Source organism: Cyphomyrmex costatus, unplaced genomic scaffold (genome assembly GCF_001594065.2).
Source record: "Cyphomyrmex costatus isolate MS0001 unplaced genomic scaffold, Ccosl1.0 scaffold36, whole genome shotgun sequence".
NCBI lineage: Eukaryota > Metazoa > Arthropoda > Insecta > Hymenoptera > Formicidae > Cyphomyrmex > Cyphomyrmex costatus.
In genome coordinates this window covers 3,510,848-3,525,578 of record NW_017277774.1, presented here as the reverse complement: position 1 = coordinate 3,525,578, position 14,731 = coordinate 3,510,848, and the positions used below count along the sequence as shown (strand labels likewise).

Genomic DNA, 14,731 nt, shown 5'->3' with positions numbered 1-14,731 from the left:
ATATATATATATAGATATATAAGTAATTATTATTCGTTTAAATTATTATTATATTATTTGATAATATAGTGTAATAATATTATTTGTATAATATTATTCGTACAAATAGTAGATAATGAATGGTTTATTCGAATAACTATTTAGATAAGAATTTATTTAAATTATCGTTGAATCGAATAAATTCTGTCTTATTCTTTTGTTTATTATCTATTTAAATAAAATTTTGCCCATTTCTGCCGAATAAATAATTCCTTAAAACTACCGTTTCGTTTATCGTTCACGACTTAGAAATTGATGTCTTAACATTTTTACCGAAAAGAGCTCGTTCCGAGGAAACATTCTGTATGTACCATTAAATACACTTAATGGTATCATACTTCAACGGCCAATTTACCGCGTTTCGCGTTTCTACGTTTCACGATGGCGCGCGAACGCACCTGTCAGGTTCTAATGAAAGCGAACAAATCTATGATCCCGTTCGATCAACGTCGCGCATACATAATGCAAGAAGAATCCGCCAGGAATTCCTCTCATCTCTCGTGTCCCGTATACATATAACGCATAGCGGACGCAGACGACGCGCGGCCCGCGACGGCGCCGCTGCTGCCGTCGCTGCTGCGCCAAGGACGCTGTGGAATTAAGTTTCATAATTTCCCCGGGGCAGGTGGGATCTGCGGGAATAATGCAATTGTTCCGATGCCATAATTTAAAAAGTTGGTCCATTCGTCCACGCCATGGACGCAATCAGCGGCGCCCGAGCGTGACGGGAGAGGGAAGACGGGGATGGGCTTTGATAACTGACGGGGTATGGGCAGGGATGCGTTCAGCTCGTGAACGGGAAGTTTAGCCTTTTTAACGAGAAGCTCCAGATTGCGCCGAACCGTAAAAACGCAATGGTTTCTAATCTGAACGCGCATTCAATTCGCTCTCTCTCTCTCTCAACTTTCAGCCGACTGCTCTGATCCGAACTGCAGCGGCCACGGTGCTTGTGTCTCCGGCAAGTGTTACTGCAAGGCTGGCTGGCAGGGCGAGCGGTGCAATCAGGTCGATCAGCAGGTGTACCAGTGTCTGCCCGGCTGCTCTGATCACGGCACGTACGACCTCGAATCTGCGGCCTGCGTTTGCGAGGAGCATTGGACGGGGGTCGATTGCTCGCAGCCAAGTTGCGGTCTAGACTGCGGACTTCACGGATCCTGCGAGCAAGGCCGCTGCAAGTCAGTATACACACATGACGCACACACGTACGCCGTCCTTTATACATCGTCGTCCTTTATGGGCCCTCCGTGGACGTGTTGCGACCGGGATTTTGGAATTGGGTTACCCGTTGGTGCAACCGGCGAACAGCCGCTCTCTCCGGGATTGAACGAGGAAAGTGACGCGTGTCTCAACGCCCAGAGTAGTTTTTCTCGGATTAAAGGAATTCCATGCGACCTCGATTCGTTTCTCTTCCATATGACGCCCATACCTCGCGCAAGATCATTGTTTAATGCGGGAGATTTGCGGAATTGTGCGGACGTGGCGGCCATTTACGTGCTCTCTCCCTCTCTCTCTCTATGCTTCATAGAGTGTGACGTGCAAGCTTTTTGCAACTTTTACGACTGGAATAGATTACCGGGTAATGCCGCGTCGAAGAGTGAGAAACGTCGTAAAGTTTTCAACGAATGCACGAGGGAGGCACGTCGCGAAGCATTTAATAGTAATCCGCGCTCGAGAAGGAAAGAGAAAGAGTAACGTTTTGTCGGGACATTGAAATATTGTGGGATAGATGTGGGCGAAGAATGGCCTAAAAATGAGTAAATTGCTCGCCAGGATCGCAGGCACAAAAGTTGAGGCTAAAAAGGTGAAAAATTGCGAGAAAAAGGCTCTGTCTTACGAGGCGCCAACTTATCACAACTCGAAGGACCGTCCTCGTCCCTTCCTACTTTCCTTTGTCAGAATCAAGGACGCGAGAGAGGATCTCCTTTCTCATATTCTAAAGCTGACGCCTCTCGTCTACCACTCCCTCTCTCCCACCGCCCCCCGCCCCCTCTTTCTCCCTCGTTCCATCCCCGAGAGTTGGCGTAAAAGAGGCTCTAAGTGCAAAAAGTTCCTCACTACGGCAGAACAACTTCGGAACTCAGTTCAAACTCGCATTTTTTATTGCAGCCGGTATAAACGGCGAGAAATTATTTTACGTTCGGCGATACCGTCGTTTAACATAACGAATCCTGTTAGAAACATTTTCGTATCGTGTACGAAGTACGAAATAATTAATGTACCAAAATTCGAGTAATATATATTATATGTGTAATAAGACTGTATTATCATATATTATTTTCTATGGATTTTCTCATATTCTTATTGTTTCTATTTCGTAATTTCGGTTGTTGAATAAAAATTAATTGATATTTGCAATACATGTAAAATTTGTGGGATGCGAGGCATATACTTACTATTTTTAGATGCCACGATGACTGGACCGGAACGAAATGCGATCAAAAACCGTGTGATTTACGTTGCGCCGAGCATGGCCAGTGCAAAAATGGAACCTGCGTGTGCAGTCAAGGATGGAACGGAAGACATTGCACATTACGTACGTAAAAAATAAAAGACTATATGTTATCACGATAAATTCGGTGTTTTACTTTGTAGTGTGAGCATATATTTTGCTATCAATAATAAGTTCCCCGATACGAAACGACGCAATATCATTTTTCAATAATCGATTACTCGACTGCAATTATTGAAAACGATGTCTGAAAATGGTTTTCTCCCTTTAATAGCCGGATGTGAGAATGGATGTAGCCGCCATGGATTGTGCACCCTACAGGATGGCGAATACAGTTGCGAATGTTCAACCGGGTGGGCCGGCAGAGATTGCAGCATACGACTTGAATTGGAATGTAATGATTACGTTGACAATGACGAAGGTAAGTCCTCAAGTAAACCAGTATTAAATCAACGCTGATTAATGGCATATTATTGCTCATCTGTATCTAACGGATATTATTCTTGAAAAATCAATAAAGGGGAATGGAAGAAAATTAACTGATTATGAGATATTATTGTTTACAGCAGGAAAATGTTAATTGCATTTTATATAACATTAAATTTTATAACAGCGTAAACAGAATGTCAATTTTGATTACTGCTTTTATCCAATCTTTTATGAAGCTAATAAAAATATAAAAATGCGAAAGATAAAATCGTTTAAGGATGTTACCATGTGTATAATCTGTACAAAAATGACTGAAATTGCAAATTTATACTTTCCATATAAAAATAAATGTTAATATACATAAAAAAATACATCAATAAGGTCAATTTAAACTTTTTGTATTATTTTCACACACACATATACACACACACGCGCGCATACAATATAAATAATCTATTTTTTCATTATTAAAAGATACTTGTAATATATACATCCTTAAAAGATCGTTTAAGAAATAGAATCTTATCGAGTGCAAGACATGTTCGAGTGGATATCTAACAGATTGCCTTTCTCAGATGGCATGATGGACTGCTCTGACAGCGAGTGCTGCTCGCACGAAGCTTGTTCAGAACATATCATGTGCCTTGCTAGTAATAATCCCGTGGACGTTCTTCTCCGAAAACAACCACCCAGCGTCACAGCGTCCTTCTATCAACGAGTAAAGTTCCTCGTCGAGGAGAACAGCGTACAGAGCTACGCCCACATGGACGAGTACACGGAAAGGTAAGATCGATCATTTTCACCCGGACGGATTAAAATTCGAATTAGAATTCGCTTAGTCTCTTACTTTCATAAGATAAGCGAGAGTGACGTGTTCGAACGACCGAGAACTTGCCATTTTTGTCCAAACATTTCTGACAGATTTTTCACGCAACACACGATTTCTCTTCTTCTTTTTATTTTTGCATTAATGTTTTAAAGTATATACATATACATAAACGCGGGTAACGACTCGGTCGATCGTAAACGTTGCACACATGACATTTAATGAAGATAAAATAGCATAGCTGCGTGTCATAGTTTGGCCTTTTTACGACTTTCATGCGACCGCGTATTACTTTTCTCGGTTTTATCGTTAGCCAAAAAACGCGTATCATCGTGTTTGGTTGAGCACTTTCATTCCTTTTGATACGGCACGCCGTGAAAATTTGTCTTTGACGTATGCAGTGAACGTCCTGAAACGCGTTATTAATGTCAAAATTGCAGTTTACAGGACTGACAAATTTAACGTGCGAAAATACAATATATCGCGTCACGCTGTACGCGGTTATCGAGTTATGAATATTATCATGTAACTTACGCGTTTCAATCTGTGGTAACAGTTTACGATGGGGTACATATTCATATTTATTTATTATATTTTTCTTTTCTATGTAGGATATATATATATATATACACATATATAATATTTAAATATATATATATATATACATATATGTATATATCTTGCATATGCGTGTACGATGAATGCTCACCAATAATTTCACGTGGACGAGACAAAGTTAATTAAAATATATTTTCAGCTTTGAATACGTATAACTTGTTTTTAATTTATTGTGGAAACGTAATATAAATTTTGTTTATGAAATATACGTTTAATACGGATACAATACAAGCTGTACGAAATAGATACACAAAATCTGATATTATGAAAGATAATCTGCATATTCCTCCCCTACATAAATTGAAATTAATAAACAGAATCTAGTTGCGAAAATGATCGATAGACTAAAATAGTAACACTTTAGGAATCATCGTTATAGTTTTGTCAATATCGTCATTTTATGTAATTTGCAACGCAATGTAAAATACTTCTTTGATTGCACATATCACACGTCGAAACTATTGGTTTGCGAGCGGATATTATATGCAAATGCTATTTAAATGAATTAAGATACTACGATCAATTGTTTAATAATGTTTTCCCCATCGTGAGCGACCGTTGAATGCTACAAAAATTTTATCGGATCGTTTATGTATCCACATCCGTAACAGCTGAAATATCAGAAGAGCCCCCGGTGGGTGACACCCTGCAACCCTCTAACCATCCTTTCCTAGTGTTTCACCCCTTTCCCCCCTCCGAATGCCAATTTATTGATGATTACTTCGGAATTATTGCCAATCAAAGATTTTTTTTGAATTAATTAAATAAAATGTTTAAGGTATATTTTTAATTCAAATCATTAAAGCCATGTTAAATAAATTAATGCATGTTAAGTTGACAATTGTGATAAAATTTAACTCCATCTTTACGTCACTGAAGAGGAGACTATTTTATTGCTAGTTTAAAAGAAACTTGTCATTAAAAATCATTAATTTCCACAAAATATTTCAATATATCTAATATGATAATTGATGAATATATTACATTTCATGTGGAATCAATTAAAGAAATAACATATAATGAAAGAAGTTTAAAATAGATAAACTAAGTATAATTTCCAAAAAGTTTATTTTTTAATAGACGCATATAAGAACTTTTTTATCGGATAAAAAAAATTTTGTCTTCCTTTGTTCGGCACTGAAGAAGTGATTATCGATATGCGGCTCAGCTGGAAGAAGCCGTGACGGCACTTCGGGGGTATCGTGTATTTTGTCTAGTGTTTATCCTCTGTGTGTAGCCCTTTACCATCACCAGATTACCAATCACCCTACAGCCGAAGACCGAAAAAAAGGCTCCGTTCTGCCTACGGACTGAATGACGAAAGTCTGCATAACGAAAATATGCTAGAGACTTGCTTTTGTATTACCTTATTATTAGTTAATTCATTTCTCACGCGTTAATGTACTCTAGGCACTGTTCGTTATCGTTATAAAGTATAACAGTACTCGGCCTGCGCGCAATATAATTAACAACATATATAAGGAAGGACAGAGAATACAATTTTCAAAATTGCTTTCCGACACCAATAATCTGGCCATTTGTTAAGCGATTACGAGAAAGGAGTTCATAGATAAAGCGTACGAATGGTTGAGTCAGACGGGCAGAGATCAAAACTCCCTTAACGAGAATTTGCAATTATCTGTGAAAGTCTGTGCAGAGAGCTATCGATGTCAAAGAGCACAAGCGCCGTGACTCGCCCACTCGTAAAAGTATTTCTAGATATGGTAGACACAAGTTTGAAATTTCTCGTACCGTCTCCTTCTTTTTGCTCCACGAAAACTTTCTATACGGTGCGTATAATAAGGTCCATGTTGTCGTCGAAGACTGTTCCAGAAGTCGAACATTTTTAGAGTATTGTTTTTGTCCATTGTCCATTTGTCTCGTAATATCGCTGGAATATTGATTACAATTCCGAGTATACTTGCGACCAACACTTACACTCATTTAAAAGTTTCAACAATGGGATATCGTTAATTATTTCTCAATTAAACCACATAACTAAACTTAAATAACATTGAAATGGCTACTGAAGATTTAATAATGCCATTTTAGGCTTATTTCAACATTTATTGGTTTAAACAATTATTAAATACCCATCATTCGTCTTTAGAGTTTGTAAGCTTTGTGAATACTTGGACGTTTTTACTTAAAAAATTCTCGTATCTTTTTCCAAAAGCTATTTGCGTTAATACGATTTTTAAAACGCATTCGCTCCAAACGAGAAAGATGCTCGCGGATACAAGCGCTCCGTCGTGAATCAAGTATTCAGACTGGCATTGAGGTTGCTCGGACAGCGTAATCAATATTCGAGAAACGTCCCTCAGCCCGGGCCCTAGATCGACGCCGATGGAATCTCCTCTCGTTGTCGGTCCAGGCGAGATTCTTTCGACCCTGGTTACACCGAACTGATAAGAGTTTCCCTTGGGTTGCTCCGTCAGGGTGCCCGCGCCAAGGGTGGCGTCATGGGGTACTTATATTTATATATATTTTATATACATCTCATTATATATACATATGTGTATGCGTTGCGTAGTTTCCAACTTGTGTCTGTCACATTGTATACCACTCTATGTTGAATGAGTCCGAGAGTGACTGCGTTCATGTTGCGTGACTGGAAGGATCGCGTGTGTGATGGGTACGCTTGATTAGTGTGTGTCTACGTCTATTGTTTCTGTAATGGCGTGCGGAACATTGCGAGGAGCACTCGCGGGGTCTCCGTGCCGGTCCAGCCGGTGCCGGAACGGAGCCGGAGACGGAAAAGGCCCGGATCGCGACTAAAGATCGGGGCGGACAGTTTTAACGCGCGCGAAAGTCGCACGCGATCGCGTTTGCAATAATATAAAAAAAAAAAATTGCCGTTCGGAGGCAATTGCTCGAGAAACGATTGCTCGCGCAATGCTGCGCACGCGCCTTCGTTTTTTGCCCGCAAACGCGGGTTCTGTGACCGTGGTAACGCCCTTTCTTCTCGTTGGTTTTTCCCACACGTAGTACGTTCTGGAGTTCCTTTACACCGCGGTAAGTTGCAGCTCAAGCTCTCGCTAATCGTTCATTATCTAAAAGAAAAAAAAAAAAAAAGAAAGAACAAAGTATCATCTATTGCTCGTTTCGCTCGTACATTCATCTTACATGTCTTTCGTATGACCCATTAATATGTAACACTTATGTATTTATATATCGAACCTTTAGCCTGCCTTTTACACTGTCATTACTTTCCTAACGTTTCGTTCTGTCTCTTTTTCTGCCTTCTTTGTTTTTACGCCGCCCATATAACAGCCTGTTATCATTTCTCATTATACGAATATTTGCGTTTCGCTAATGTTTGATCACACTTTGCTTATTTGTCTCTCATCTCTTTCATCGAACGCCACTTCCTATTCTACTTCGTCCACTCTCTTCTCTCTCTCTCTCTCTCTCTCTCTCTCTCTCTCTCTCTCTCTCTCTCTCTCTCTCTCTATCTCTCTTACTCTTTTTCTCTCTCAGCCACTCTATCTACCTGTCTGACCTATCTGTCTTTATTCACTTTCGCGCCTCATGGCCACGCTCGCGTTGATACGTACAGGAGATGAGTCGTTGACGGTTTTTGTGGCGGTTTATCCCAGTCGAGGTAGCGCCGCGTGCGCGCGTCTCTCGTCGGGTTTCCGTCTATATTTTGATAAAAATAGTCGAATACATGTTCGCAAATAAAAACGCCATGGACTTTGAAAAAACATACGAACGAGAAACAATCCTCTTGGTATTGATATCGAATTTACAACAAATATTCGGTAACCTACTTTTTTAAAATCCTCTTTGTAGAACACTCTCTCTCTTGTTTTTTAAAATCCACGTCGAAAATAGATTCAGGACGAAGTTTAATGCAGGAAAAAAAAAAAGGAAACGGAGCATTCTGAAAATAAGTATTATGTAATTCTGAAGATTTTATGATATCGCTATGCATAGTTGATTCTTATATTCAAGACGGTCTTAAGTACAGTTTTAAGAGATATCACGAATCAATCAAAAGGCCGTATAACATCTTAAGACATTACTTAAGACGGTCTTGAAATGAGAACTATGAATATCGGCTTATATGCCGTTTTCTTTTTATTATGACATACAGAATCTCATTAATTACCTTTTATCTCGTTTATGAAAATATATAATACGCTTGTACGCATCATCCGCGAAGCGTCTGTCATGGGCAAAAACTCTTCACGTATACATATAAAGTCAACCGTACGAATTGTCTCTGTGTTATCTGTGATATGTCGTCAGATTGTTGTCTCCCTTTTCTGTTATGTCTTGTCTTCTTGTCCCTTAGATGCGTTAGCCATATGACTGATATACATAATAGTATGTTACGAGTCGTGTACTTACGAACCTGGTCTTGTGTTGTTTGTGTTTGCCAGGCTTGCACTTTATGTATCATCCTGTCGAACTTGTCTTATAGTGAACGTCCTAGCATTTTACACGAACGCTAACCTTATTGCGCGCCTCTTGCGTGAACGACTCTGTTGCGTTCTTTTTATTATATCGTTCCTTTTTCTATCATATTATATATATATATATACATACGATACGAACACGAGATAATAACTCAACAAGTGTACATGTTCGCTTTCTGTTCTATCGACGGATCGGCAAGTATTGCTAATCGGCACCGTACAGTTCACGATAAAGAACCCTAAAGGACCGTCTCTCCTTGTCCCTTGTCTGCGTCTATTATCACCTGTCTAAAATGTACCAATGACCCGACACCAACGCCCTGTGTCTGTCTTTATCCGATATCCAAGGAAATCGAAACCCACCGAAATTATCACACCCAGACCCGGCCAATCCCAAGTTCTACTCTCGTCCGTCTACCCCCGAGATTCCCGCTTTACTAACTTAACAATGCTTCTTTCTGGCGCGGAGTACTTACTGAAAACAACGAACATTTGCTAATTCCGCTGAAATTATTTCGACTGAAAATTCGCGATCTCTCGTGCGTCTTGATATTTCTCCGAGATCGGTCCTCGACGTCCTCGTTCGCGCGAGAACGACGGAAGAGAGGCGGAGAGAGAAAAAGAAAAGACAAATAAATCGAGAGGAAGATTTTCACTCAAAAACAGAGAAAGAGAATGAAATCGCCGATGACCATTTGCTCGTAATATTCGGCGGAAAGTAAGAGAAAAAAAAGAAAAGAAAATAAGCTAGATCAATAATTCCTGTAACGGCGTTAGGTACGCGTCGCGCGTGTACATTCTCTTCTTTCATTATTTGCATATAGGTTGACTACGACTGCCTTTAGAAATCTCGGTGCATTCGAGCATCATCCGTTTTTCTTTTTCTGTTTATCATTCACTATGGGTTTGGACGTACAGTAGTGACGACTGTGCCTGCCACCTTGCTATGCTCGCACTTGGAGGATCAGCGCCCGCCTCTCCGGCACAGGGAGTTTGATCTCCAAGCCACTCGAAACGAAGACACGATCAGTGATCGAAACCGATAGCATTGGCTAACAGTGATATCGCATTTCGTTTCTTCGTATATACGAAAATCTGCGTTTATTCATGACAGAAATAAAGCGGCAATTGGCGAGGAATATATAGAATGTAGACCAAGTATTAAGAAAAACAATGGATAATTTTTATAATTTGTAAATTTAAGTAATGTAACATTTTTTTAACTACCTCAGTCTTGCGAAAATAATCACATGCATTTTTATTTTACGTAAAAATAATCGAGTATTGTTGAAGTATACGTCTAATTACAATATTATTACTTATCTTATACTACTAGTTCGTTCAATATCTTAAATAAAACCATATTTTAAGTTATTGTGAATATTGTTATATTATATAAAGAATCTTGATTTTTTTTAGCAATTATATATTTTAAAGGATAAGGCTGTCACTAGTTCGGACAAAATATCGATACTTTAGCGATTTATAAGAGATTAACAGAAGCGTCGCAATATCCGGCGAACTTTTTTATAATAGCGAGAACTGACCTCGTCGAAATAATCTTGGTTTCGATCCCTGAGCATCCATGAAATTTATTAACTCGATAATTATGATAAGTAGAAACGGTCTTATGTTGTGTAACGTTGTAACCATCGATGTTGCACGGAGCGTTGGGGTGATCCTCCAAGAACGAATATGCCCCCATACGCAATCCCTTAGAGACTGATAAATATATATATATCTATATATATCTACATACCGAATGCATATAAATGGGTATATAGCTTGTTACATGGCGCGGAGGACCGTAGGTCATGTCGCACGTGCCGCGTTACATTCGTTACTCGGCCGGCCCAACGGGTGGTGTAACAAGCTATATACACACATGCGACATGTCGCATATATCTCTTATATACATTATATATATTATCTACGTACCTATATACATCGACCTCATTATATTCAGCACTATACACGAATCGCTTAAAATATTCAGCTTCAAAACATTTCAACTTTCTCTCGCTGAGAGTCCAGCCTTCCTGGCCTCGTACATCCATTTCTCTCCGATCCCTCAATTCCATCCACGAAAAGTTCATATGATACGTTCTATTATTATATTACATATTACATATATCTCACGCCTACTACGTATCTATATAACATGACTGCATGCCTTTTACTCTCTCACGAGATAATTTCCCTACGAATTTTCCTTCTCTCCCTCCCCGTTCCTATACTCTCATCCATTCGCTTCGGGACGGAGTATTATGTCTTCTTTTTTTTTTTCATCTTCTTTTTCTCCTTTTTTTTCTGGTCTCTGAAAATCCTGAAAGTCAGTGCCGAGAAAGAATGTTCCCGCCTCGCTGCCATCGCCACCACCGCGAATGCTGATTTTCGCGAGCACAATGCATCGTCGACGCACTGCGCGTGTTCCGCTGCCCCCGCCGTTCAACCCGCCACAACCCGCTCCACTCTCCCTCTTACCCATTCCGGCATCCCCTCGCCTACGCGGCATTGTTCTATTTGTAAAATCAATTTGTATCGCTCCTCGATTCAGCCAGAGGCATTAGCTTCCCTTGTACGTGGCAACGCGGCCGTCGAATGTCGGCCGAATGGAGTTGCGGATTGTATTGGCAGCGAAGTGAGAATATTGGATCGCATTGAACCGTTGACCGCGGAAGCTGATTTAACAGGCGAAATCGATTGCTCGCGTCCGCGCCCGCGTAAAGACACTGGTCGTGCATCGGCCGAGTAGTACGATCGCATTACCCGTTAATTAGGCAGGCACTAAGTGGGCATTAACAGTGCTGTCGTTGTTCGCGGTGAGATCGCAGAAAATTGAATCGTGATATAATTTAACCGTATTGCTTTCGAATCAATCTTATGAAAGTGTAAAGTGTATTGATCATTACGAAAATAATTAAACTAAAAATTGTTAAAGTATATGACATTTATTTCAAAATTGAAAGTTAATTTACAATTCTATGATGGTATTTGTGGTTAGATATTTTGAAATGTAATTCCAATATATTTATATTTAAGTTACAAACAATGTTTCGAACGGAACGTCATGAAAATTCATAATTTTTTTTTTTTACAAAATTGTACCTATTTTCGTTTCAACGCGCACACCGATCAAAATTGCATTCCGATCGTAGATAGATGTAAATTGTGAGAATGCTTCGTTTTAAATCAGCATTGCGCGGATTAATGGGTCGACGAAACGATCCCACTTCGGTGGACCTCGATATATCTGTAATTTGTAACAGTCGAGTTGCGGTGATGCGAGGCCAAGTTGTTACCGAACAAGGACTCGGAATAGTAGGCATCAGAGTGTCCGTGGACAGAGACTCGCGCTTTGGATTCACCTTGACTAGAACAGACGGATGGTAAGGATCAATACTCCATTTATTCTATATATTACCCAGCTTCACGTCGAATACGATTATTATACACTGTTAAATTCATATCAAATTATATCCACAATTTGGATTAGTTTTAATCATTTCTATATCTTTTTACCGTTTTAACTCAATAATCAATGTTATTAATTTAACTAAAACATAGAGTCAATTCGTTTAACTCAAAAATATGTTAACTTTAACTCAAATTTAATTTATTATTCACTAAGTACATTTGTTAATATAGACGTTGTTTACTGTTGAAACTAAGCAATTTAATCACAGAATGGATTGATTAACATTTTGATACATGTAAAAGTTAAAAATAACAAAATGTTATTACTTCTTTAACTTAAAGAATTATGGGTTATTATTGCTGTCCTCTTTGATATCTAACAGTATAAGATAAAGTTATTACTTTTTCTAAATTAAAACGATCAAATTTACAGCAAGGATGAAATTCTTAGAGACGCCAGTGGCAAATTTATTTTGCAAACCTTTATGCAAAATATTATTATTAAAATGTCAAATAATGATTTTTAAGACTCTGTGATGTGTTAAAAAAAAATCAAGGTCGATTATCATAGTGCGTATCCAAATATCAAGTCAATTAAAAGACTTTACTTTCAGATGGACTTACTTTTTAACCTAAAAGTTAGATGAATCGCCTAAATTGGAATAATTTCATGAATGTGTATAAATGATATAAATGATTTTAAACGTGTATTTTGGTTTGTCCCTAATAGATATGGTAATGGATAGTAATTCGTATTAATATTTCACTATTACACACGTAGAGGCAATTATGCTATTCGTATTTTAAGCCGATGTAGTTATTACTGTGGCATAATATTATTTTGAAAGAGGGATTTGCACGATTAATGACAGACATCCATAACATAAATGATGGATACCACGGTCATAATCCAGATTATTATATATGCATTACCATCGCGCTCTGAGAACATTGAAGAGCCATTATATCTTAAATCCGTATCTGCTAATTGTTGATTATTCTTGAGTGTCGTGCGTGAAATAAGTGGGTCAGTACTATCGCGGATAATATATTACCGGCGATAGAAAGGGATTCGTGGAAAGAGTTACGCCCGTTGTTTCATCCGTGTTACATCCGTTTACAGTTATAACGACGGTCAACACACATATATACGCACAACCATCATCATCGTTGTATTAGCATTTGCACATACGATGAGCACGACATGTAGGACCAGGGTTGGACGTCCTGCGCGATAGTATCAAGGCTGTGCATTGTAATGAAAGGGGGAGGGATAGGGGGATGTAGTCGGGAACGACTACATCAGGCGAGGGTATACAGCAATCCTGGCGAGAATAATTCTGAAACAGGAAAGCGGAGGAGTTGGGATACTAGACCGCATCAAAGCCCGAGCTAATGATGTCGAAAGCTTACTAATTACTCCGTGCAAACCCACGGTACCACGGCTCGGTCCATGGCCCTCGATGCATCGCGGATCGTCGAAATGCATTCGCATATATTGACCGAATCTACTCGTTACGAAACTTTGTTTCACAGGCATTCTCTCTTTCAATTTAATTCATATTAATCCAACGACCGGAACACCGCGCCTACTCGTAATTAATGTTCATAAATGCAAAATAACAAGCGCGTACGTATTATTCCATTCATTGACGCGCCTTAAATTATAATATCGTTACAGCGCATTACAACTTAGACGAATTTTTCATCGCGTAATAATTTTGCCATGTATTAACGTTATCTGATTTTGCGAATTTCTACATAATCAAATTTTTAATACGCGAAATTTTGCAGAAATGTAAAATACAGAAATTATTTTTCAGTATAAAAGAAAAGCAATCTCGTAAAATATTTCATTTTATTAAAAAAAAATTGTCTTTATAAACGTGTGCACACATGTGTATGAAAATTATTTTCTAAATAGTTCAATGAGAACTTTCAATCTAACTACAAATAAAATTCAATAAGTACAGCGCTTCTATAAATCCTGTTAAAAATATGTTCTGCAGTTTTTGTTTCCACGCTACAACTTTTATAGAAAAAAAAGCCAGTAATTTTATATGAGAAGGGATATTACTTCATTAAATTCCATAGCGTACTTTTGAATCTAGGTACAAACTTAAATAACGAACGGGCTGAAAGGAAGAAATTACAAAGCACGTATAAATAAAAATCTACTTCATTCATTGTTCACGTCAATAAATAGGACTATAATCATAATATATAATCCTTTAAACAAGTTTTAAAAATTACACATCTCGTTAATACTTTGAAAAAGGCTATTATTGTTCTTTTAATAATTATTTATATCTCACTGGAAGAGTTTCATACACAACTTTGTTTCTGAAAAACAAAATAAAAAGATGTATCATTTTCAACAGAAATATTTTTGTTATTTCCTGCAACCGAGGTAAATTTTTTGTACAAGAAAATGTTTCAAAATTTTGCCAATTAGTAACTACTCTGTGTGTGCTTAGAAAATTAATCAAGTAAGATGAAGAAACTTGCAAGACACTTTGCGTTCCAATT

The 14,731-nt window shown here is 38.4% G+C and overlaps 1 protein-coding gene across 1 annotated transcript in view; it reads left to right on the top strand.

Moving 5' to 3' along the window:
* Ten-a (Teneurin-a transmembrane protein) overlaps window positions 1–14,731 on the top strand; it is a 38,284-nt gene that overhangs the window by 10,778 nt on the left and 12,775 nt on the right. The window contains exons 5-10 of the mRNA XM_018543115.1: window positions 950–1,214; window positions 2,442–2,572; window positions 2,763–2,909; window positions 3,493–3,700; window positions 7,350–7,376; window positions 12,055–12,174. Of these exons, the coding sequence (XP_018398617.1) occupies window positions 950–1,214; window positions 2,442–2,572; window positions 2,763–2,909; window positions 3,493–3,700; window positions 7,350–7,376; window positions 12,055–12,174 (898 nt within the window). The remainder of the gene's footprint in view (window positions 1–949; window positions 1,215–2,441; window positions 2,573–2,762; window positions 2,910–3,492; window positions 3,701–7,349; window positions 7,377–12,054; window positions 12,175–14,731) is intronic.